Source organism: Gymnogyps californianus, chromosome 1, assembly GCF_018139145.2.
Source record: "Gymnogyps californianus isolate 813 chromosome 1, ASM1813914v2, whole genome shotgun sequence".
NCBI classification, from domain to species: domain Eukaryota; kingdom Metazoa; phylum Chordata; class Aves; order Accipitriformes; family Cathartidae; genus Gymnogyps; species Gymnogyps californianus.
Window position 1 is genome coordinate 151754643 of NC_059471.1, and position 26334 is coordinate 151780976.

A 26334-nucleotide genomic window follows, 5' to 3' on the forward strand; every position below is an offset into this window, starting at 1 on the left:
CCCACTGAGTGTCTCCCGTTGGTGATTGCACATCAGCCAGGACAAGAGGTTCCCAGACTTTTTAAAGGGATGCATCTGTTTTCTGCCAGAGAAAAATCACATTAAGTCTTTACCTCTCATTAATGGCTGTCAGATTCAGGGTACTGATATCCATACAGATGTTGCATATTCTATTTGAAAAGTATCTGAGTGCATTTGCAGTGAGTATTGGGAAGTTTCTACCTGTCTAGTGCACAAGTACTGCTTTAGTTCTCTTTCGTTTTACACTGGTTTTGTCTGGTTGGTTTTACAAAAGTAGTAGCAGTGGAAGAGATGTCAAAACCAAGCAGCTTGGCCTGTTCGTATATCCTCTTTACAATATGGCTTTATGCTAAGACTTTCTGGTATCTGGAATAGTGTCTGGCTTCCTTTAACACACTGGGAACATCCATCTCTACTGTATCCCATCCGTTTGGGGTAAGATTTGACATCCAAGAGAAAAGAGTGCTATTTTCACTCATAAGATCAAGAAGTTGATAGCCATGCCTGCTGTATGCTTTGCTGCGATGAGGGAAATGTAATTCTCTGTCCACCTGCAAAGACAGAGAGTCTCTCGGACTTGAAGAATGTCCTCAATCAGAGACGGAGATCCTTGAGGAACTGACCACCAGACTGTCAAACATTATCAAAAGATTGACTAGGGCTTATCTCACAACTAGGACTGGGTACTCCATTACATAGTGCATTTTTGCCTATCCTTTGAGCAAATTTCAGTACAAGGTGTGGGGATTGCAAAGTACCCATGTTAAGAAGTAAATCACAGAAAGGCTCATCAAACCACAGGCACAAGTGAGGGGGTTTTGTAGTTCTGTATCATCTGCATATGTTAAATGAGAGACTTTGTTCTATAAATAGAAATGCAACGGATAGGTTGCGTTGCTTCAAGAACAACGGGATTTTTAAAAAATTCTTTAAGCTTTACCTTTTCAGGTATTTTGAATATCCCCTGAAATATCTGTTAACATAGTGGTTGGCAAACAGAAGGAAAGGAGGGAAGAAAAAAGCCTGAAAAGTATTCTGGAAACAAAAGACAGTTAATCATTCATGTTCTCTACAATTCCTTTGGCTCACAAAAGTCTCAAGACAGACTCCTGCTTTACAGTAAAAAAAAGAAAATCCTCTACTGTCCTACCTTCTCTCCTCTACAATGTATGATGGAATCCAGAGTCACAAACTGCCTGGACTTCACAGGCAAAGGGCATGTTCTAAAGCAGTTCATTTCATGCCTCCTTGACACCCCGCAGGCAGCCTTTCCCCCTAAAGCAAAGAATCTCACAATATCATTTTGTGTAACATTCTTTACATATTTTGACTTACACTCCCAAAGCACATTTATTTCAATCAGACTGTGCACATGTGGGTTTTGGGGGATTGCTGGGGTTTGGGTTTTTTTAGCTTTTTCCTTAGCTTGATATTCTGCACTCTTCCTGGCGCTGGTCATTTTGATTAAAGATTTTGCTTTGTAATGAAAGCAAACCAAGTACTTCAACTTTGAAAGACAGAAAGCAAAAAGAAGCAGCCAAAACATGTGGTGATTCTTATTTTCCTTTCAAGAGTGACAAAACAGCATATGCAATTCAATACCCAGGATCAGTCAATTTTATCTGAAAAAGCAGCTTATCATGTAAGTTAACATTTGCTATGATTATAACCTACATAATGCTAATTTCCTGTGTAAAGCCCCCACAGTGCCCATATGAGTCACCTTCACACTTTGGGAACATGGGCACGGGGCAACATAGGTCACCGGTTATCAGCCTTTGCTTTACTTTACAATACATTCCTGATTCTCTGTACTTCCAAGGGCAAATACATCATGCTCGGCTGGCCGATGCTGGTATCTGATATTCCATGATTATCTTGGCTTCAAAGTGAGACAGTAATGCACATTTGTGTTACTCTCCCTTTAATGTAGTACAAAGCTGGACACAGCTCAGAAAGAAATCCCTAAAATCCATTACCTATTTATGATCATGTACAAACGGATATTTATCATGTTAAAAGAGAACCATATGTTAAAGTGGAGGCTAGAGCCCAATAAATCTTTTTGGATGAAAACCCTTTTCAAAAAAAGGAATAAAATAATTAACATTTGCTTTTGCCAGTAGAAACATTTGCTCATGAATCTCCTGGGAAGGAAAGGGCATTTAACCTTTTTACATGCCATCCCCTCAGACATCTCTGACCCCCACTGCAAAACAGACAACAAAGATTCCCGACTCCATGTTGCTGATTAAACCTCTTGTAAGAAACATCTGGATGAAATTTTCTTGGCAGTTGATTTGAAAAGTATACAAGAAGCAGAACTAGGGAGCAGCCATAGTTCAGCTGAGTGACACAAAGATGATGCTATGCAAAAGCAGATTTTTTCCTTGAACACATTAACTGCTAAATATTAGCTTGTGACTGTGCAAGCAACCTCATTAGCAGAAGAAAGATAAATCCCTCTTCTACTCTGCATGCCAGCGTAGAGAAGGCAAATGGGCTTTGAAAGAAACCCAATTCGACAATCTCATTTTTTTAAATAAAATAATAAAGGGCTTAAACAGTTTACCTGCCTAATACTTAACTTCAATTGTCAGGTAAGAGAGAAATTATCCATGTCCTTAACTTCCAAAAAACATTTCTTAAATTCCTGAAGGATTTCAAAACTTCTATGGTTTCTGAGAAACTCACCAACAAACTGGATGTAATGCCTTCCTACCATCTCACTCAATACACCCCCAGGCCTAAATTAGCAAAAGTGACCTATAATTTTCACGGCCTGACGTTCAAAATAAAGGGTGTCCTGGCCCTCTGCTGCTTGAGCTTAAAGAGCCTGTCCAATGCAGCTCAATGTATTGTTCCCTTTTGGAAATACAGCCCCTGGAATTCTCACAGTCTTCCCTATGTACAACAGACCTAAAAGTGAGAAATTTTCGCTGTTGCCATTAAGCGAGTAGCAGCAGTGAAAAACCTACACGAACCAGGCCAACTTTACTCTGCAGCTGCTGGGGGGGGGGGGGAAGAAGCAACAGCAGAGAACAGCACCAGAGAGAGTCTGACACAAAGGTGCAGGAAAAAGGAAAGCAGCGGGGAACCTTCTGCCCCACAGCTGCCAGGCTGAGAAAATTCCAGGGGATGGGGCAAGGAACAGGCAGAGACACTTTGGCCTTTTCCAGAAGCCAAGGCGTAGAGTGCTTCAGATTTATCAGACTGAATTATAATTACCTGACATATAAAAAATGAAAGCTTCAGCACAGTACAGGGCCAGCAATCTATAATTTGCTACAGTCGTCGAAAATTTGATGGAGGATGAGAAGGGCTTTGACTTTTCAGTTGGGGCACTGCTCTAAAGAAATACATTACCAGTATGTGCTTAAAATTTGCCTGGTAAATATTTTTAAGTAAGTCATAAAGAAATTAACACATAGAGACAAAATCTGGTCTAAACATTTTATCTCCAATCCAAACGTCACATTCTAAAGCACTCCTACTTATTTTGGCTACACCACTGCGATCCCAATAGATCTAAAGGAGGGGTACCTATTCAAATTAGTACTGCTATCAGTTTCTCACTAAATGAACATATTCACAAACACCTTGTTATATGTGTTTCAATTTATGAGAAACCAGTCTTCAAAATTTAGGAAAAAATCTGGCAGATAATGAAATTTCAGCATGGGACAAGAACAGCCAAATGGAATGCAGACCAGAAATTCAATCACAGAAGTGTAAGAGTAAGAAGAAATAAGTTTGGAGCTGTTTTTCTTCTATCAAGATAAATAAAATACTGTAAATATTTTGTACCACATTATTCAGTACTACCACTGGAATGGTAATGAATGAATAAAAACAGAAAAGAGGTTTAGAGAATCCCAAGTAAAATCCAATATTCATCAAAAATAGTGGAAATAAAAAGTTGTCATGTAGAACATCTACATGCGAGGGCCACGCCACTTGTCCAGGCAGGAGGTAATCTCAGTGTAGATTTAGGGTAGCCACCTGCCACGTGTGCCGTCATAACTCAAGCGAGTTGATTTCATGGCTAAGAGAAATAATTTAAGACTACTGCATCAAGGGAAAATCTGCAATTTTGTTAAGACCCTTTGGCGTAACCAGTGTATGCTTTGCAACTCCAACAGACACCTCCCTCTACACATTTGGTCTGCACCAAATAGGGAAGATGAGATAATATTCTGAATCCAGCAATGTGTATGCAACCAACAAACAATTAAACTGAGTAGTAAAAAGCAGGTGACTGGAAAACATGGAACCAAGGCTTACAGTGTATCAAGAAATGTCCTTACACTTAAAAAATTATAATGCACTCCAAAATCCATTTGTTCAGGCAATCCATGTACAACAGAAGGCACTGTTATCCATATGGATCTATCAATTCTGCACAGCAAAAACCTGAGAAGTGCAACTCAATTAGATGCAGCCTGGCCCCTCCCAGTCATTCAGGTTCCTTGAGGACAAATGTTTCCTTTCAGTCCATCAAATTATAAAACACCACAAGAATTTGTACATTACAGTAGCTGGTTAGAAAGAGCATTCAGGTGGGGGAAGCACACTGCTATTTTCCAGAAAACCTTCAGCAGCATTAAATTACCCTCCCCTATCGCTCAGAAGTCACGATGATTTCAAGAAAATGTAATGATGAGACCCTTCCCATTGACCTTTGTAGCTGATCCTTCAGTTGCCACCAGGAGTACTTCCAGCAAAGTTAAATGCTGTGATCAGTCCTTTGTTGTCAAATGTGTAGCCACTTTGTTGTTCTATTGTCTTAGTCTCTAGAATTCAAAGAAGGGAAAGGATATGAAAAATAGTCTATAGAGAACACTTTTGCCAGAAACAATGCAGCTCAGCTAAGAATGCAAAGTTGTGGAAAAAACTCTCAGTTGAGTCAAAATTTCATTCCCTAAATACAGTGACTGTAATAAATTACACTTAGATTTTCTCTAAACGCGTAAGTGCACACACCTCTACAACAGAGCTGAGAAATTAATCCTCTACAGAATCAGTCTATGTTATACTATTCTGTGTGCTTTTTGATTAAATCTGAATTTATTTTCCACGATGCAAGCTTTCTAAACATCTAAAACCTTACACTGACTGTGAAGGCAATGTTAGCAGTTAAAAAGTTACAAAACTGTTAAACACATAATAATCTATAGTAATCTTCATCAAATGCTTGGCTGACAGCTAGATATTGCCTTCATTTGCTCTTCATTTCAAATGTCAGACTGTGCAAAACTAGTTCGTACCCCGTTGAAACAGCAACGCGTGTCAATGAGAAGGCAATTAATTAGAAGCAACAGTAATCTCTCTGAGTAACACACACTTTCAGGCAAGGGATAATGTAAGTGCAATATCCTACTCACACTTCTCAGGAAATGTTAATTAGCACAGAGATTTATTCTCTCTGTTGTTACAGATTAGATGCAGTTCCAATATCCCTGCAACAGATAAAATGGCCCCAGAGAAGTGACTTACCTGCAGCCTTTCGACGGTGTTCTGCTAATGTATAAATTTCCTGCAGCTGTTTCTTCTGATCCTCACTCAACGGTGCTGTCAGTGAATGGTACCAGGCTGCATCTCGGCTCTGCACCGCTGTCAGAACAGGAATGGATGAAAAGTGATTATCAGGTTACATTGCAAGTTAATTTCAGAAGAACAAAATGAAACACACAGAAACCCTGGTTGGTTTCAAAACAGAAGTTGCGCTGCAAAACAGGTTCAGTGTTCCTGTCAGTTTTCTTAGCACAGGATCCCCACTGTAATAGAGGCAATCCACTTTGGGGAACTTAATTACATCCTCTGCTTTCTGAAACAGAAAGTTAACCATGTGGCCATTATTCATGGACAATGATGAAGTGAATCCTCTAATTTAAAACTCATATCAAAACTAAAAGCAACAGAATTAGTCAAACACGAAAGGGAGAAAATAATTTCTCCACTATGATTTTAACATCTAGAAAGTGACAAATACTGCTATATATAGGAGTCCCTCTAGTGACCGAGTCTCACTTATTTAGGCTGTGATTGAAAATTTCTGAAAGAGAACATGATGAGAATTAATCTCTGGTTGTATTTGTTACCATTTGTTTTTTGCAGTACTTGTAAGCCAAAAAATCTTAGGGCTAATATTAGAAAGCAAGATCACATTTTCCAGTTTCAATAATCTAAATTATTACTCATAACAAAGGGTTTTTCCTGGTGATGATTAACATCTCCAAACTATTTCATCATGTTATATCATTCTGCCAACTAGCAAACACATACCTAAAAGTGCTTGTGTAAAAAACTGGTATTCATCAACACCATTTTCAAGATCAAGAGGTGTGCTGAACCCTTCAAGAGCAGTCTCTTCCAATGCATCTTCATCCCAGTCATCATCATCATCATCTTCATCCTCTTCCTCTCCACCTCCACCTCCACCACCACCACCTCCTCCTCCTCCTCCACCATGGTTCTCCTGCATCGCCTGGCTCACTTCATTTGTCTCCTCCTCATCACTCGGTATCTCTTCTGCAAAAGCATTGATGTGTTTTGTAAAACAAAGTTTTAAAAGTATAAGGAAACAATGATTTATGAATGAAGAACAATTAATAAATCCAGGGCTGGAAAGGGGACCCTCTGTTAACACCCTTCCCCCAAAATGTTAGAAGAATTGGAAAAATTAAGCTGTTAAAATGTTTCCTACATTCAAGATCAGTTAAACTTTTGTTTCTAAGCATGCCTGGGGAATGTGAAACTGCCACCTTTTTTCTTCTCTCATTTAGGCAGTCATTGTGCAATTATAGGATCCAGAAATTTTGAGGAAATGTGTCTTTGACAAAGTGTTCCATCACTGTACTTTTTTAAATTACAAACAAATAGAGACTTGCATAGACTTCACAAATTGACACAAAACAAAGAGAAAACCAGATGTAGACCAAATGTCTGCCTGCTACTCTTCAGAGTGCTCCTTTATTTGAACAAACTTAAAATAGCATCTTTCACTTAGCTTTACCTTCCATTCCACTTACGAAACAACTATTACACCCTGAATTAAATGAAACTCCAACATGCAATTCTAAACACTGCTATTTCTTACTTAAGGAAAAATATTTCTGACTTATAATCAAGATAAAAAAAATCCCCCTCCAATTCCAAACCTTCAGCTCTTCCTGTGTTAACAGTTTAAAAAGAATAAAGATGACTATATCTGCAACAAGCAGGGACTGAATCACAGGACAGAGATTTGAAAATTACCGTGCTGTTTCCATACTGTATTCCTATGCATTGAGGAGAATTCTGTAATTCCATTACAGAACAATCTTGTGTGAAATTTGAGTGAATTACATAATCTGCTTACATCCAATCTAATTTTCAGACCTCAAACCATCTATCTCCTGTTCCAAGTCAAATACAGCCACACATATCTGCCTGCAATGCTGTGTAAAATTCACTCCCCACAATTCCCCCCCCAAGGTATTCTTTGATGTTTTTTCTCTTCTGGCAGACACAGCAGTAAGAGGTCTGTCTACTCCAGGAACCTCAGCTGTCTCAAACCCCACTTTGCAAATCACTTTCCATTTGGACAAAGAAGACTTGCCAGGATTTCCTTCAAAGTTCAACCAAACAGGTCTTTCAAACAGTTGGGTACTAGGAACAGCTTCTTTCCAGGAATCAAGAATACAACCAGTGCAGTCCTGGCAAACTCCTGCTGCCTATGTGAGAAGACGGAGCACATTCACAACCCAGAAGAGTGGACTTGCAAGTTTTATTGTTACTCTTAAACCAATACTACCCTTTCACAAAGTGTTAGCTGTTATACATTTAAATGCTTTCATCACATTTTGGGAGGAAAAATCAATTCCTAAGATGATCTCTGAAGCACCCAGTAAGCCGAGCTATTTTCAGCCAACTAATGAGTCTTAAAAATGAACTGCCATTTCTTACCCCCTTTAAATTAAATCCAGACAAAATCCACAATGTGAAAAGGGGAGATTTTACCATTATCTTCTGCAACGTGTTTTTCATCTTTAGCATGATCCTCATGTTCTGTGAGTTCTCGTGAGGCGCAAACTTGTTTTAAGCCCAGGAAGAGGAGGAGAATTGAAGGGACAATCTGGGCAGCCACAGCATCCACTGCAGGCGGTCGGTTCTGCAATTCCATTAGGATGCTCAGTCCTATTATACACATCTTTCTGTCATGGAGTCTGAAACAACACACACTTGTTAGACAAAAAACAGATTTTCACTGCAAGGATATGTAGAGAGCATTAAAGTCCTGGTGCTTGACACAGCAGAAGACAATGTCACAGAGACTATGTTCAAAGTCTATGTTCAAAGCTCCTAAGCACATTATTTCCTTTGTTCTGAATGCAAGTTCCCCACTGGAAAGTACTTGTCCAATAACAATTAAATACCTTTCAAGCACTGGTCAAATTCCTGGAACAACTGTTTCTGATTACCAAATGCAAAATTTGTAATGCTAAATAAATACTGTTTAATAATTATGTAGAATATCTTGTCTTTAATAAAGCATTTGATACAGATTATCATCATTAAATACGATGGAAAATTAATTTGTCTTGGCTTCAATAGCAGTACTGTTGCAGGGATTGAAATTAGCAAAAAGACTATTAGTGAAGAGTAATGATAAGCCGGAATGCACTGAATTGCAGGGTGCATTTATGGAGTGCCACAGGGATAGCTGTATTTAAACATGTTTATTAAGAGTCCATCAGAATAGCTGTATTATACATCCAATTTCCGACACTAACTTGAGACACATTCCTAACTCCAGTGAAAGCAGGGAATTACTTCCACTATATCAAGAATAACTGGCAGTACACTCAAACAGGGAACTTGCAAATGAGTAGGCCTCCAGTAAAACAAACTATAGATAATTGAAGGGAAAGAAAATCATGATATTAGTAGCAGAAAGATTTTTATGTGACCATAGCCAGGAAACTAGGTAAGAGCCTATGCTCTTAAAAATAAGAACTGATTTTCACTTCCAGAAAGAAATAGAAAGTTATTTGCAAAAAAGACAGGGAAAAATTCTCTAACTGCCTCTGCAGATACTCTTTGGTTCTCCTTTACTGGAAACATCAGTAGTATTCAACTCTTCTCTAACATTATGGTATTTTGCTATTACGGGCTTGAGAGGAGCTTGTTTTGTTTGAACTATTCAATCTGATGCTGACAGCTTCTGTGCAAGCCTTCTGCAGGACAAGCAGTTCCAGCAAGAAGTTTCAGCAAGACCTACAGAAACCAAACAAACCTCCAGAGCTGGCAGAAAATGGCCATCCTCCAGACTCTCGGTAGATATTTTCGTTACTGAATCAGTTTTACTTTGGAATGAAGAGGATACAAGTTGAGAGAGAAGAAACCAATAAGATGTGCAGCACAGACTGCAATAAAGCTTACAGGGGAACAGCCAGCTCAATTTACCGCTTCAAAAATTGCTATAGAAATACAAAAAAAGTGCTTACAATTTCGTTACCAAAGATCCCATATAACATGCTACTGAACTATAATATTCTTTAAGTAATACAAGTGATCATGTATTACAGCTTTCTGAACTTTACATGTGCTTAAACAAGGCTGGGGATCTGGAGGGATTTCATTACACCTCCCACGTTGTTAGTCCTGTTAGGGCTTAGTGAAGTGATTCCATTCTCAGAGTAGTTGACAACAACAATAAATTACATATGACCATGCATAACATTATGATCACAGAAGACCTTCCAAGAAAAACAAAGTCAACTAGCATATCAAATGACATGCTTTGTCATGTTGGGTTTGGCTGCTCCATTACACGTGTTGAAAAATGTACCAAAATGCAAGTAGGCGAAGAGCATCCTTCCATCACTGCTAACTGCAATACTTTCTTTTCAGAAGGAATGGGGCACAAAAGAGGGCATACACATCAACCAAGGAAACTGAGTCAGGGGAACAGGATCTGCTTTCATGAAAAAAAAAAATTAAACTCCTTAGTCCTGTCAGTTTATCTATGTTGAAAACAAGCTCATTGCCATTTGCTCTCATGCCAACACTGTGAAGACCAAAATCCAAGCTAAAGATGATGCTACCTTTAAATGAAGCATAGCTGTTTTGGGAGAGTTGTCCTTACTGCAAGTAAAAAAGGAAAGAAGTTTCTCTACCTCCTCTCTCTGCCAGCATCTTCATCCAAGTTTGACCAAAGCTCTATAATCTATGCACAAGACTTCTATCCTGCATCTTGACACTGGGAAGCCATGAAATTTCTTCAAGCCCCAAATGCATAATGAAGCGATTTCAGTGTACATGCACCAGAGTAGTTAATGACACTTGGCACTACCTTTTATAATACATTTGAAAAAGCTACCGTTACACAATGCCAATTGCAAAATGCAACACAGTAAAATGTAAAAAAATCTTAGTAATTAGTGGCTTAGCTTCGTACTAAATTATCTTTTTCTGGACAGCAAACAAAAGTGCAAGAATCAAGAATTGCTGTTTAAAAGGGAGTCATCATTAGGAAGCAGCCCAAATGGCCAAAAAATACAGCATATTTGTCATGCTCCATTTTCAAGCTTCTAAACAGAGAAGTTGTAAGAATGAACACATGTCTTCAGAATATGCATGTTATTAGAAGGCCCAGCAGGACAGCAGAAATCCAGGCATCAAGCCATCTTCAGTGAACCTGAGCCAGAAAGAGACTTGTTCCTTCCACCTGCCAGCAGAGACAAACAGCAGGATAAGCATCTGCCTTGCATGAAGTTCAGCATTCTACTACACCCCAGCTGTATCAAGTACCCACAGGACTGAACAAGCAAAACAGAGTTTTATGTCATTTACATATTTTCGTAATGGCAAAGAATGGTTTCAGGACCATTCCTTTGCTATCAAAAGGCTCATTATTTCAGCACCCTTCCGTCTGCATGAGGGAGCCTGGACACGATTCTCCTTAGTGATTTGTGCTTCAAGATCCGTACTTACTTGCTCAGCAGCACACAACAGTCCTCCCTAACAATCACGGACTCTGCTTGCTCCCTCAATGGTATATCAAGCGTGGAGTGCTAAACACGCAACACATGGCAGTGCAATGCACAACTCCTAGGCAAGTCTATTTTTAACAAGCTGCGTGTGGTCTTCATAATCTGCAGGACCTTTTCTTGCTAATACGCTTCCTTCAAATACAGGACAAAAAGATCTAAGAATCTTTTGTATTTTAAACCAAGGTAAAAGTATTTCAAAGGGAAATCACTAAGCCTTTCCTTTACTGGTTTGCTGTGCTTCTTTATGTGAGGATCAAGTTGCTTTCTATTACATCAATCCAGTTCCTGGACAAACTGCAAATAATTAGCCATTTCCTTCTAGTTGCAAAGTTGGAACCAACCCTGTTTTCCCATATAAGACTGGGATTTTATATACAACTCCAAGAAAACTAGGATTTCTAACTATTTAAACTCCTACCAAATAAATCCCCCTATTCAGCTTCTAAAAAAATAAAATCACTTATTGAGTTTTTTTTGAAGCAAGTTAGATTTTCCTTTCACCCTAGTTTCCACAGAAGAATTTTTAGTATGAGAGTAAGCATAAGTCACACAGAAGCCTCACGCAAATTTCAGCATCAGGGAAAAGGTGGAAAGCAATAAGGAACAAATGTTTCTACAAATGGCTTTTCAGTTTGAGGTTACTGTAGAAAACATTTAGAAATCAAGAAATACAATATACTGTGGTACATGGGCATTATGGGCACACATCCACAGATATGTAATATCCACAATGACATACTGGATTTATGCACAGTCTTACAATGAGTTCTGAGCTCTTCTTGCCTGGATCATTTTTAATATCCCAAATTTCTAATCAGTTTTAAATAGTTTCCATATTTTTAATAACATGGAAGAACAGTTACCTTACCTTACTGTAACTGCCTTCCCCCCCAAGATGTATTATTCCCATGGATTCCATCTCATGCATGCACAAGTGCTGCTCAAGAAATACTGCATTCTTTTGGCAAACACCATTGGCTCCAGCCTGAGAGCATGCAGACACACACAACCCTACTGCTGGTGGAGCAGGATCTATGGATCTACTAAGACTTCACAGGAACAGAAGAAGGACAGAGGGGTGTGAGATTTATGTGGACAAAGCATCTTGAAGAGCCACTGTTACCAGTAAGTCACAGATTTCCAGCAAGGCTGACAAAGAAATGGCAGTAAGATTCACCTGGTCCTTCGCATCTGGAGGTGGATCTACCCTGATCTTCTCCAGTTTCTCTAGGATCTGTGAGTCTTCCAACTGGTTTGAATATAAGCCTAAAACTGGCTCTTGCTGGAAAGCAATCCAACTGTAAACCAAAGCAGCGGTGAATGATGGCTGGTGAGAAAAAGGACTGTACAAATTAGGGTGCCCACTGCTGTCTTCACTGATGAAGACACAAAGTCTGCAGGGGTGGACCCAAGGAAGGGTTTCAAGAAAGCCAGATTTTGTTTGCATTTCTCTCTTTTCCTGTTCAGTTAGGCCTCTGAATAGCTGGCTGCTGTTCAGATGATGACCCTTACTACCCTTACCAAAACAAATGGTCTTCTAGAAGCAGTGCTGTCCTGAGGGAAAGGGAGGAAGTCCCTTACATTACATCACATCACAGTGCCTGACAAGCAGTACTATAGCAAAAGCCCTACACCTGGAAGTCACATACTGAGGAGACAGCACTGAAGGAAGAGTGATTTTTAGATTTAAGCAATATTACACATATTTATTTCACTGCTGGTAGCAGCAGATCGAAGAGATACGTTTTAATCTTCTGCTGCCATTCAAGTGCAGAGCCTGAGCAGAATCTAGCATCACGATCTCTGTGTTTCATTTTCATAGGCTTTGTCAACTTTTGTCTCAGCTCTGAAGAAGAATTTAGTTGAACAGTAGTTGCAGTAGCTGATGCTTTTTGAAAAGCAACACAAAAGAACTGAAAGTTAAGCTGTAGCTCACAGGAGTACTTGAGGTTGGAGCCTAGTCAGATCTGCAGCATTTTTCCCTCTGGATTTGACTAGTTTCTCACTGAATGCTCCAGGATGAACTGTTTAAGGCTATAAATCTCTTTCATTTTTGATTTCTTTTAAAAAAGGAATGACAAGTTTACCACCTGTAGGGAATATCTTCTTTCCTACTGTCTCTGTATGTGTTCAGCATTTGATATGCAGTAGAAAAAATGACAGCACAAAGAGCTGAATCTCAAGAACTTTGCTTCAGCCATAAAAAAAAATCAGTGCTGTCGTGGTTTAACCCCAGCTGGCAACTAAGCACCACGCAGCCACTCGTTCACTCCCACCCCAGTGGGATGGGAAGGAGAATCGGAAAGAAAGTAAAACTTGTGGGTTGAGATAAGAACAGTTTAATAATTGAAATAATAATAACAGTAATAGTAGTAGTAGTAGTAGTAATAATAATAATAGTAATGAAAATGGAGATAACAAAAAGAGAGAGAGAAATAAAACCCAAGAAAGACAAGTGATGCACAATGCACTTGCTCACCACCCACTGACCTGTGCCCAAGCAGCAATCTGCCCCTCCTGGCAAACTCCCCCAAGTTTATATACTGGGCATGACGTCCTATGGTATGGAATACCCCTTTGGCTAGTTCAGGTCAGCTGTCCTGGCCATGCTCCCTCCCAGCTTCTTGTGCACCTCCTTGCTGGCAGAGCATGGGAAACTGAAAAATCCTTGACCTAGGATAAGCACTACTGAGCAACAACTAAAACATCAGTGTGTTATCAACATTATTCTCATACTAAATCCAGAACACAACACAGCACTGTACCAACTACCAGGAAGAAAATTAACTCTGTCCCAGCCAAAACCAGGACAGGTACATAGAAATCCTAAAACGTCTTGCTCCTTTCTAGAGTCAGTAGATATAAAAATAATTTAGTAATTAACAATAATATTACCACAACGTGTGGGAGAGGTAGACTTAAAAGTGCCATTTTTCAGCCACTGGCACTCCAAAAGAAATGAGGGACATTGGGTCCTTTATGCCTTCTTTGTCACCAACTCAAGTAACCCCTCTAATTGATAAGATGTGTATTTATGTTAAGATAAAGGATGTACTGTAGACATTTCATATACACAGCAGGTAGAAGAAGTTACAATGCTTGTGATAATACGAACTGTCCGTTTTTGTTATAATGAGTAAGAGATTTTTTTTCCCCAGTTTTTATCTGTTTAATTTAGTACTTTTAATTTTTTTTTCTTCAGGGAGAGACTGCTATGGTAATACCTTCAAATACAGACACGAATGGGGAATATGCACAAAGCCTGTATACACCAAAGCAGACAATTTCTCTTCTATCTCCAAGTGGTTTTCATTCTAGTAAAACAGACAGAATTAATGTGCAGACCTGAAATAAGGTCGTCTATGCTGCAATTCTACAAACTACTGCGCTTTCATCCTCATCCCACTAAACTGTGTACTTAGGACAGAGGAGGGAGGAAAACAATTTTTACAGTATACATTTGCTACATGTTTTAAAAATACTACAAAGGACATGCTGAGAGCAAAACCTGCATATGCCAGTTGGTCATTGATTGATTGGGAGTCACTATTTTATTACAGTTATGAAAAAGGTAATGCAGCGCTATAATGCACCACAGAGTTCTAAATTCAAGATGGACACTGAGGCAATAATGCAGCTATACCAAGATTGCATATAATTCTGTTCAGGGAAGATTAACTCAAATAAGAATTGGTATGGAGAAAAGCCATTTGGATAACTGGGGAGTGGAGAAACCATTTTATAAGAAGCCCCCTAGAGACTTGTTTAGAATGGGAAAGACAGGACCATACCAATAAAAAACACATAGGAAAAGAATGACAACCTAAAATAAGGTGTGCATCTATGGGTCAGGAGCTGCCTGTCTCGGCCCGTGCTCATTCATGGCATGACTCTTAATATGCTGACCCTTCACTTAGTCTGTTGGCATAGACTATGCACAGAGAAGACATGTTCTAAGCCTATCCATACACCTGCAGTCAGATGTCAGCCTCCAATGACAAAACGTAACTCATAGCAGGAAGGTGAGAGGTAGCTGTTAACTACATCTGACTGTCTGCTTTGCCCTTAAGTGGATTTGAAGCTTACAGTCAGACACCACATCTCAGCTGAGACGCAAGTACTAACTGTCAAACACTGGACTTCACATCCATCCAGCATCAAGTGTATGCTTAGCTATGCGATGACAGGCTTTGTCCACCTTCATTTACTTTACAAATGTTCAGCTCCTGCCCAAGTGCACACTAGTGCAGTGTACACACATGTTCAAGGGAGGTCAGAATGAAGTTTAAGTTCAGGAGTATGCTAAACAGTCAGTACATCAATGGCATAATGATAAATATGCAAGTTGATCAGGAACAACTTGCAGGGATTAAAATCAGAGTGTGGGATTCATTGGACAGAATAATGGTTTTTTAACATTAAATGGAGCAGTTAAAAATACTTTATAAAATATAGAACAGAAAATATGTATACAGTGTTTCAGAAAAAAAGTTAACATCTCGCTGAAATCCTGCTGGTCAGCTCTGACTATCACCCCCAATGCATGCTGGACCATCTCTTGGAGAAGTAGATAGTTTGTGATTAAGGAACTTAAAAGAATTCTGAAATATGATATGTATTGTACCCTTGTATCCTCACAACACAGAAAATTCAGCACGTAGCTCAACAGACCTGGAAAAGTTACATGGACATAGGTCACCTTTACTGGCGCCACAGCAATTAGACCTGGTATGGATTACTGTTATTTAGACTAACCAAGGAATGAGAACTCTTTCATCAACATGACTAGGGATACAAACAGAAGTGAACAAAAAAATCAAAACCATGGACTTTTAAAAGAAAAAAAACACAATACTTGCCCAAGAAAACAGTCTGTGTCATTCATCCACTGGTTTATGAACTGTGCAGTGATGGGCTCAGGATTGTGTGGAAATCTGATGTTCTCTAAGGTGTGCAAAAGTAGGTCAGGATTGTAGTAGAGTGCAGCTATGGCAACCTGAAGACACATGGTACGAAGCTCGCTTGTTTTAACTCCTCTAGTTAACCGCTCCAGAACAGCCTCCACAAAGAGTGGAATACACTGGGCATATAAATATAAAGGAGAAGAAAAGGAAAAAAAAAACCAACAAAAAACAAAACAGGCATTACACATGTTGCCAGACTATACAGAAGTTTAAAATACTTTTATCAGAATTGATCTCCAGAGTTAACTGAAGTCCAGGTATAACCTAGGAATGCATTCTATTCACTTCCTAGTATAAAAGCATTTTAAGCCTCTGATTACATGCTTATAAATCTTCCCCAAAACAGCTATTCTCTGAGCTAAAAATTGCCAATGTTACTCTCAGCACAGAGGAGAATATTTGGGGCATTTGGTGGAATTTGTTCTAGTGTGTATAAAAGGTTTAGAAAAAAACTCAAAGACATTCTCATCTTTGAATAAAGATATCCAACAATTTCAAAACTAACAGGCATTAAAAATGAAATTACCTAAATCTGCAAGAAAAAGAAAAAAGTTTTTCCTAATAAATGTAAAATTATGTTAAATTTCTTACAAAAGTTTGAAATGAGTGAGTTTATTCAGATAAAAGCAAGTATGCACGAATTTCTACACAATGAAATAAACATCTACATATATTTCAATGTGCAGGTTTATGCTTTATAATAATTTGGGAAGCATTATGAATGTTTTAGTTCATGAGTTTCAGTTCAGTGTGCAACCATTTTAATTCACAGAGTTGCGGAGCTCAATTAAGCCTTCCACCACATACTTACTTCAATGCAAATGCATACAATTCACTTTAATCCCTTCCAGATTTCTTTTAAAAATAAAATCTTTCAGGGAACATTTTTATCTTCATTGACTTCAGATTTACATTAGTAAAGTTATATTGGTTTCAGTGAAATTAACTGAAAATTTATCACTGAAGTCCATGGATTGCACTGTCGCAACATCAAATATGATATGTTAAAGTAATTTAGGCTGGAGCATTACATAAAACATGAGACTAGAAATTAGCCCATAATAGGAAAAAGACTACTATCTAAAAGTGTGTTCTAAGAAGCTCTGGAAAATTGTGATTATGTTTTTCCCAGCAATCACAATCCAGCCATGCTAAAAATTCTTCATTTCCAAATGCACTGAGTAATTCAAAATATTAAAAAGGACTAAGTCCATAATGCTTGGAGAAACAACTTCAGTGGTTGGATATGTATAGTTAACCTCTCAGCCACAATAGTTTTAACAACGTGTGTTTTGCACCAAAAGGGAAATCCTATTAGGAGAAAGCAAAAAAAGACAATCCTGCACATGATACTATATCCTTATTGTTCAGTCTATATTCATTTTCTGGTCATGCCCACTAATCTCTAATCTCAAAAAACAAAAAGAAAAAAAACAACCTTACAAACTCTCCTGAGCTCATTTACTTCTTTCTGTATTTCTCCCCATTCTTACACTTTACATTTCCCTCAAATTCTCTAATTCCAACTGTTTTTCTCAGGAATCATACATGTATCATTGGAAACCAGTAAATGAGAAAACCTGTTCAATATATATCACCTGGTCAATACCCCGTCCTTTGCATTGAAGAACAATTACTTCTAGGAGTTTGGCTGCATGGCACTCTGCATCTTCTCCTGCATCTCCTGTTAATACCTAACAACCAGAATGACAATTTAGTTTACCAGCATTAGTCACTGACAACTTTGAAAGCAAGTGCTCCTGTACCTGCATACATCAAAAAACCTATACATGGCATATACATATCTGTTCATGCTATATTTTGTGAGGAATTAAGACACATAAAAAATCATCTCTACAGGACATAAACAAGGATAAGTGGCTAAAGATGAATTTAAAAATTTAGAAGAAATTGCTAGAGTTCTTTATGAATGTTAGCATTCTTTGTATGTCATCGCTTTCCATTTTTTAAAGGAAATGTTACTTATAAGAATCATTGATGTCTTCCACATTCTGTTTCTGTTTTTTGACTTCAATTCTAATAGACACTGGCAGATTAACAGCCTGGCAAAATGAAGTCCTATCTCTAGGCTAGTTTCTGATTAAAAAGAAGATGTATGCAATCACTCCATGTATAAGCACATACATGTGAAACTGACTGCTCCTTCTCAGTACATTTCAACCCTATGGTCAGTGTCAATCAAACCTGACAAAGAAGCAGAATTCTCAAACACATTCAATTTCTGTAAGTTTCTTAAAAATAAGCAGGTAGCTAGATGTCTACCACTCTATGATGCCCAAAATCAGAGAAAGGCTGCAGCGTGATCTCATACTTTATTATATGTGAGAGAATCAGCATAGAAGAGAAACATTATAAATGTAGGAAGAACTTCAAATGAGTTTGCACCTTAGCTGACAACTAGAGAATCCAATCACAAGATACACAACCCAAGGAAATCAGGCTTCATTAATTCCTCTACTTACCAAAATAGCTGTTCATAGAAGAGAGTCAAGACAAACAGCAACTTTCTCCCACACAGATTTGTGCATGTAATTTTTTAAAAAGTATGTCACTTGAAAAGTGTGAAGGTGCCATGTATACTTGGAACTGAGCCGACACCAAATTTCATTTTGTTCCAAAATGACTGGCCACCACCTGGCATGTTCAGGTCACTCGCTAATTGTTAAGTGCCAGTAATAAGCGCAACAGTAAGAATCAGAAGCCTTACCTTTTTACACATAGCATAAATGATTTCTAAATGCTTTGGGTTAGACAGTAAAGTATCAGTGTCAATGGTCACATAATTATGCAAGAGAGGCATCATATCTGCAGAACAGGGAGAGCAAAAGAGAAAAAAATTACAAACTAATCCATGCAAGTGCTGACCAGTGAAGCTGTAGTCCTACAATGGAATTCATTAGCTCAGATTCTTGGATGTGGTTGGAAATTCAAACTCTGCAAAAGTCTATTCTAGCAGAATTGTTCATAAAGTGCACCATGCAGGGTGCATTCTCAGAAGAGGAAATAGAATAGGACTACATTTTAATTAATTCATTTGTAGTTTCACAATAACTTTGTATATTTCAGCTTTCTTTGAGCTCAGGACCTCCTACAATAACTGATCACACTGACAGATTTGAACATGCTTCTCCTACTTAAATATGCTCCTGTTATACTCCCACACTAAACAGACGGTCAGGGCACGACTCAAATGCATGATCATTTTAAACCAAGACACTAAATGGAAGCGACCCTTATTAAGGTGGGTTTTAGAGACGAATTCCCAAACAGTGGGAATAGAATAGAAGTGATCATACCTGCAAAATACTCAAAGCAATCCTGCTGGAAAACCTCATATAGAACACCTAGAAGCTGCCACATTTGAGGTGAAATCATCTGGCACGTCAAGCTGTAGGCCAAGGAGAGAATTTCTTCGTAAAACTCTGGAAAGGAGAAACAATTTGAAGTAGGATGCTTTAAAAAATAAATTTAGCTTGCAAATACCTTGAAATCTGAAACCAAGTCTCGAGTCATACAACAACTAGAAGACAGCAATTAGTAACTAAATCAATACATAGAAAAATAATACAAATTGGAAAACACTGTTTTAGATGGTCCTTATGTTGGCTATAGTTACAACAATATGCATAGTTCTTCATTATAAATACACACCAGAAAAATATATTACCAGCACATCAAAGACATTGCTTCTAAATGGTTTACTGAAAAATATTTTTATTTTCTCAACCTTTGCTTTTTCTTAAAGGCCTTATCACAAAACTGTGTAGCTCTTTATTGCAGGGTACTGATAAAGCAGTAATTTAATTGCAGACCATGTCCATAAAATACTAATGTAATTGTAGACATTGTCCTTTAACACAGCTAGCTAGAACTATAATCAGAACTGTGTCTTCTGCTTTTGAGTCTGACCTCCAAAACACAATAGCCAGCCTGACTAACGTACAAGAGGAGAGGAGGAGAAACTAATCATAACTGAAAATTAACACCTTTTTTTCTTTAAAGAAGCACACACAAAAAAAGATGAAGTTCTCTTCAGGAAGATTGTATTGTTTGCAGTAATTAATTTAAGAATTTTTAATGTAAAAACATGTAATGTTTTTCTAAAAATTATCTCTAAAACATACCTATAACGTGTTTCTGCAAAACGAGGCCAATGATCTGTAAACAAATGCTCTCGAGCTGTTGAGTTATCTGAAACAAAAACATACAGCAGTTTCTTTAAAAACTTAGAAATACAGTAACTTAATGTATTTGACTAATTCAGTTTGAGAAGTTCTTCAAAGCAAAAAGGCTTTTATCACTTTTTAAATGCTGCATAAACCATCACAATATTATGAAATAAGGTCTCACTGATGTAAGTACTCAAATTCTCAATAAACAGTATTGCTTTAAAACTTGTCACTTACAGCATGTTTTCTTTATTTTTAGAAAAATCTTATTTTATGGTTATTCTACAGATCCTATCAAAAACTGCATCTGTTGTCCTGTCTGGATATAAAGTAATACTGTACTCAAAGTGTTTGAGATACAGCCTCTGTCCAAAATCTTTGAAGTAGCATGGGTTAAAATGAAGAAGGGAAGAGATGCTTTTGCCTAAGGTCTATGGAGAGCTTCCCACAGTAGGCTCAGCAAGAGGAACACATGCAGAAATTGGGAGCATACAACTGTGTGGAAGTCAGGATTCAGCCTTGCCATGTTGGACAGAGAGACTGTATCTATGAATTAAACTAAATTACAAGGAGAACTATATGGCCTCGTTATAAGTCTAATTAAAACCAGCAAATACAGACATTTCATGTTATTACCACAGGACATTCATTACAGACATAATCTTGCAGGATGTCAGGCTTTCTGGGCTTGTTCTAGCAAAGGGACTAAGTATGTGACCATAGATTCATCCACTTACCTTCAGACACTTGACTCAAAAGTTATCATCCCCTAAACTCTCTCCATACTTAATGGTGAAAGGGAAAGGAATTTCTAAGGAGTTTTCAGCCTCATATATCATTTCTATATCATTTATATCACTTCTAAAATGATTTAAGATCCTGAGATGAAGAGCACTCTGAACAATATTTTAGTTTGTGCTTCACACAACAGAAAAACAAGCTGCTAAGTTCATACCAAAAATACCCCAACCCCAAAGGTTTTCCTAGGCTAAAACCTGAAGATCCACTTCAGACTATCATTCCTGATGCTCAGCTTAGCTACCAGATTTAATTTTAGCTTTCAAAAGATGCAAGGGGTTCTTGTAAAGGAATGAAAGATGTTTTGAAATCCAAAAGAACACAATGGTCTTAAAAGAAAATAATTAGTATTTTAATTAATGTATTTTTAAAATTATAAGCTTCATAAAAAGATTTCACACTTGCAATGAAACATTGTCATTGTAAATCAAGGAAGCAAAACAATCTAGGACAAAGCACCTTTATGCCAACCGAGCTTAAAGTTACTGACTGACTTTGCCTCTCTGGCCAGTCACTGAACTCCTTCCTACCTCAGTCAGCCCAGGTGGTATAAGCAGAAAGAATCTCTTTCTTCCCTGAATATGTGCAATGTAGACTTACATTGAAGCACAACTGGAAGACCAATTCCTAGGAATTCTATCCAATAAATTGCTGGGTAAACAACAAAATATGAGCCACCATTGTAAAAAATAAGCCTTATGCAAAATATTTCTCCCTAAAATCTATTTTAACAGTCTGCAATACAATTATCCGATGAAGTGTTTACCAGAATAAGGGCTAAGGATTTTACCCTCAGGATATAAATTCCCCTCGAAGCTGAGAGCTAAATGATTAAGAAATCACAAAAGTAAACTGGGCTTTAAATTCAAATTTGTCAGAGATCACTTGGTACTAATTCACTGTTCTGCTATAGTAAATGCACATTCATGTCAACTTAAGTGATGCAACATACATAGAAGTGCTTGTTGTCATGAATGAAAGGCATGAGGGAACAGCAGGAGAAAGATGTGTAAAAGAAAATCTCACCTCCTTGTGATCTTCCACAACTGTCAGGATAGTGTCAATTGTGTGCAAGATGCCCATGGCCATAACTGTTTTGTCCTCTACTTCTTCATATTCCTCACTCTGAAGTACTTTACCAAATATTTCAGCCTATGAAAAAAACCAACCAACTTGACATTCAAGAGCAAACTCACGTTTCTCATTTGTCATGCAAAACCAAGACAGCTAATGCAACAGCAGCAATGCCTTATCTGTAAGAGCTGTCAGCATTGAAAAATATGCTCCTTACTTTTGAAAGGGGAATAGAAAATTAAAAACTCCTCTTTTTTTGAGAAGTCTGGCTATATTAAGTCATTTGAAATGTTAAATAGTTAGAGCTTGGCTCATTAAAACCAGTGACAAAATTCAGTATCTTTGAAAAACCTATAGGTTTTAAAGATGCTTCATACAGAAAAAAAGACCTTTACATACCTTTATAAAGATTACTTTAAACAGCGTGCACTTCAAACAAAGTTCATTAAATGTTTACCAAACTAGGCATGTGCATCTGACTGGACTGTTATTTTCCTGTTGTCTCTTACCAGGTGTTGAGTCATGTCAACGGCGATAGTAGCTACTTCCTGACTGTACTCACAGATCATCTTCTGGATTACGTTAGTAAGATCATCATTTTCCGTCTCTCTAACAATGTGCAAGAGCTCTTGCATAACTGGCCTTACATAAGGCTTCACATATTCCTTGGCTAAAAAAACCAATTGAAACTAGGTGAAATCAACTATCCATAAACACAAATATACAGTATCTCAAAACTACTAAATTTTTAAAGTTTAATTTACTTAAAAAAAAAAAAAAAGCCAAAAAACCTACCCAAGGCACTTTTACAGCCCATAACTAGTAGCAGACTAACAAAGTAAATAAAATATACATTTACCACATTCAATACTGAAACGCCATCTACCACAAAAATCCACTGTTTTGGGGGAATACACGCCCTCATACATAGGCAGCACTCATTCTTAAATATACACACTATTTCACTTCACTAAAGAAAAACAAAGACAGGTGCTATTTAATTTATTAAAAGAAATATGTTGATTCTAACTTCTTTTGTGCAGAGACCTGCCGTAAAAACTTGAAGTCAGAATTCTGGGATGTATACAGTAATTAATGAGCAAGTGAAGCTGTCTAAACATGATAAAATGTTCTGAAATCTATGTCTTTAAATGGCAGAAATGTTTAGATAAATCTGCACCAACCTCCTCATCTCTACAACAACAACAACAACTAAACAGTGTATACAACTGATGAATAATTGTAGCATACCTTGCTCTTGATTGCTTATTAACGTTTGAAGAGCTATGGCTGCTTCTACTTTGACAGGCATTTCCTTATCATCAATCAGGCTCTTTTTTGCCAACTCTACTGCATTCCTCAAGTTTAGCTCATTGTGAAATTTCAAAGCACTGAATGAATGAAGTACCCAACACGACTGCATGACAAAAAGAAAAGCAAGTTAGGGACTATTGCAATTTTTAGCATTTTTTAATTGATTCAAAAACAATGCTAACTATCTCTCTGTTTGCATGTATTGCTTTTTTTTTTTCCCTTTAATTATGGTGTATTCGTACAGTAAATGTAACAGTTTTTGCACTCAAGCAGTTCTTTATTTTCCTTTCATAAATTCAGTATGCACATAATTGGCATTCACAGTTTTGGTCCTTCTGGGGGAAAAAATCATAACAGAAATTAAAGAAAATTAACTGTTTGTTTATGACTGATATGGGCACTCAGGGATTTTCTACAAGCTACGCTCAAACTGACATTATCTACTCTGTGGAAATCCTACCTATTCTTCACAGCCATCCAACCACTCTAGTTATTGAGATCTGCTAATGAAAAATGGTCACAAAAGGGCCACAACCACTGCTCAAATTCTCCAGTCTGATTGAACAGGTAAACAATAATACAACACAGACTTTCCATCACTTAATTTAACTGCCAAATCATTATTTAAATCAAAATGCTGAAAAATTACTGTACAAGGTTGTTATTTGAAATTTTACTACATATTTGCTTTTATTTCTTTCATTAACATTCAGAATGAAGTCAAACTGCAAAGGAAAGAATCATGGCAAATACTGAAATTGATATAACTGGTGAACTTACTCTAGCTCTGAGGTACCCCAGGTTAGACATGAACAATGGAAATACATGATTCTGTAACATCAGCTCCATTTGATCCTTGAAGACACTCTTCTGTTGGTGTAAATAAAAATTAATTTTGGAGACCATTCATTTTATATACTTCATTCTAGCCAGTAATCCATTTCAACTATCAACCATGGGAAACACAATGATTTGTCCATGTAATAAAGGTATTCTCTCACGAAGACATCTGGATCTCGTACCTTGAACTGAGTAAATCTCATAAGCATAGCAAGTTCAAAGCCAGATAAGTGAAAGAACTCTACATATAATATTCAACTCTACATTACTCATTACAACACTGTAAACTGGAATTTTCATTTTCTTTAAGGCGATTGATTCCAGCTGATTTTTCTCAAAAATTAATAAGGATCAATAACCTAGCACCTCCATTCTTCCTACAAAGGAGTACACACATACCTGAAGATAAATGTAAGCTTACTATGAAACAGATCTGAGTTTCAAATGACCTACTGTTACTATAAGCATCAAAACTAATTATTTTACACACTACAATGATAACTCACATCTTTTTTCATGTTTATTAATGGACTAAGATAATTGCCTTGTGATAGAGATCTCCTTGGCTGGAGAAGGACATTAGATGAAAATTATCCTTCTCCATTCTAACATTGGCAAATCCCAAGATATTCACAGGAAGCCAGGACCACCAGCATGGAGACTTGGGACTTCCCTAGCACCCATAGCCCCAGGATACTAGAAAAGATATATGCTGGGGACTGTGTTACCATCTAAAGGAATGATTCAGTGGCTAAGATAGCAAGAGGGTGAAAGGGGACATTCAGTGCAAAATGAATCTTAAGTGATCACACTTCTCCTTCACCAATGCATACATCATCTTCTCCCACACTGATTCCCCAACCTTCAGAGAGGCAGATGCAGAACTGAGCAGAGAAAAAACACAGAGAAGGGAAGAGAATTTTCCCTTGTGCACACAGGTCAGAGGTTTGCATGCATTAAACTGGAGCCGCTGTGGAGAGCCAGGTAGCTAAGGTAAGGTCATTGTGTCTACGAGCTCCTTACAATCTATATCTCAGTCAGCTCATCAGCCAGAAAGCACTTACAAATCAAGTATTTTATGCAGAAACAGTTCATGGAATTTTTCAATCTGCCAAATCCCAAACACAAGAAATTCAGAGTTGAGAGGAGTCTGCCGTGTTTGGGGATTATTACTCTTTTATAAAGTATATTATAACCTCATGTTTCAAGACTGAAAATTTAAAATAGGAGCAGTATACTGGAATAAATCCCTTTTATTTTTTTCCTCAGGACAGAGATAAATTGGTTAAGAAACCCCCAGTCAATACGAAAGGCTCCTCACAACACGAAAAACGTCTTCCTCTTTCACTGTTATACTCCAGCACGAAGGAGGGCATTTACAATCCAACATAATCTATAAAAATTCTGCAAGTTACTGATGTTTCAGGATTTCAGATCAGATCATGGATTGGTACATTGGTAAAAAATAGATGGTAAATATTGGTAAGATGTTGCTCGTAACATGAAGACACACCTTGCACAGAGAGACAACTCACATCATAAAACAAAATAAATTATTTTTAAAAGGAAGCCTCCAGCACAAGGCCGCCATTCTCATGCTAAAAGTGGTAACTTTTTGGCAGTTACTTTTGACATGGAGAAAGGCCATACTTTAACTCCCCTGTCTACAAAAGCGTAAGGGAAACTGTAATCAATATTACATTAGAGTGCAACAGTGTGGATTAAATGTGTATTCAAATTCCAGAAAAAATACTCAAAATTCTGAAGATACCGTCTATAAAAAATGGAGGAAGGATAGAAACTCCGTGCTTTTTCCAGTTATTTTCAAAACTCCCAGCTGGCTGATGAAATAAGACTTAAAGCCACACATTGCAGGGTAAGAAAGCTGGAAAGCTAGACAAAACATTCCTGCAACATGTTAAGTAAACATTTTTCTGGAACCAGAAGCCGCCCACAATAGTGCAGGCTGTTGGGGGGTTTGCTAAAGAATCATAGGTAATGTCACTGATGGAATGCACGTTTGCTTTTTTAACACCCTTCCATTTTACTAGTAAAGCAGGAGAGGACCAAGGGACTGTTCTGTAGCAAACAAACAGA

General features: G+C 37.7%; 1 protein-coding gene across 1 annotated transcript in view; it reads right to left on the reverse strand.

The window, feature by feature from the left end:
- Window positions 1-3066: 3066 nt before the first annotated feature.
- IPO8 (importin 8) overlaps window positions 3067-26334 on the reverse strand; it is a 47544-nt gene continuing 24276 nt past the window's right edge. Inside the window, exons 13-25 of the mRNA XM_050894353.1 lie at window positions 24178-24267; window positions 23335-23500; window positions 22593-22753; window positions 22036-22161; window positions 20167-20233; window positions 19339-19464; window positions 18750-18847; window positions 17620-17715; window positions 15917-16137; window positions 8023-8228; window positions 6307-6552; window positions 5518-5634; window positions 3067-4814 (exon numbers count right to left, since the gene is read on the reverse strand). Coding sequence (XP_050750310.1) covers window positions 4717-4814; window positions 5518-5634; window positions 6307-6552; window positions 8023-8228; window positions 15917-16137; window positions 17620-17715; window positions 18750-18847; window positions 19339-19464; window positions 20167-20233; window positions 22036-22161; window positions 22593-22753; window positions 23335-23500; window positions 24178-24267 — 1818 coding nt within the window. The 3' untranslated portion in view covers window positions 3067-4716. The remainder of the gene's footprint in view (window positions 4815-5517; window positions 5635-6306; window positions 6553-8022; window positions 8229-15916; window positions 16138-17619; window positions 17716-18749; window positions 18848-19338; window positions 19465-20166; window positions 20234-22035; window positions 22162-22592; window positions 22754-23334; window positions 23501-24177; window positions 24268-26334) is intronic.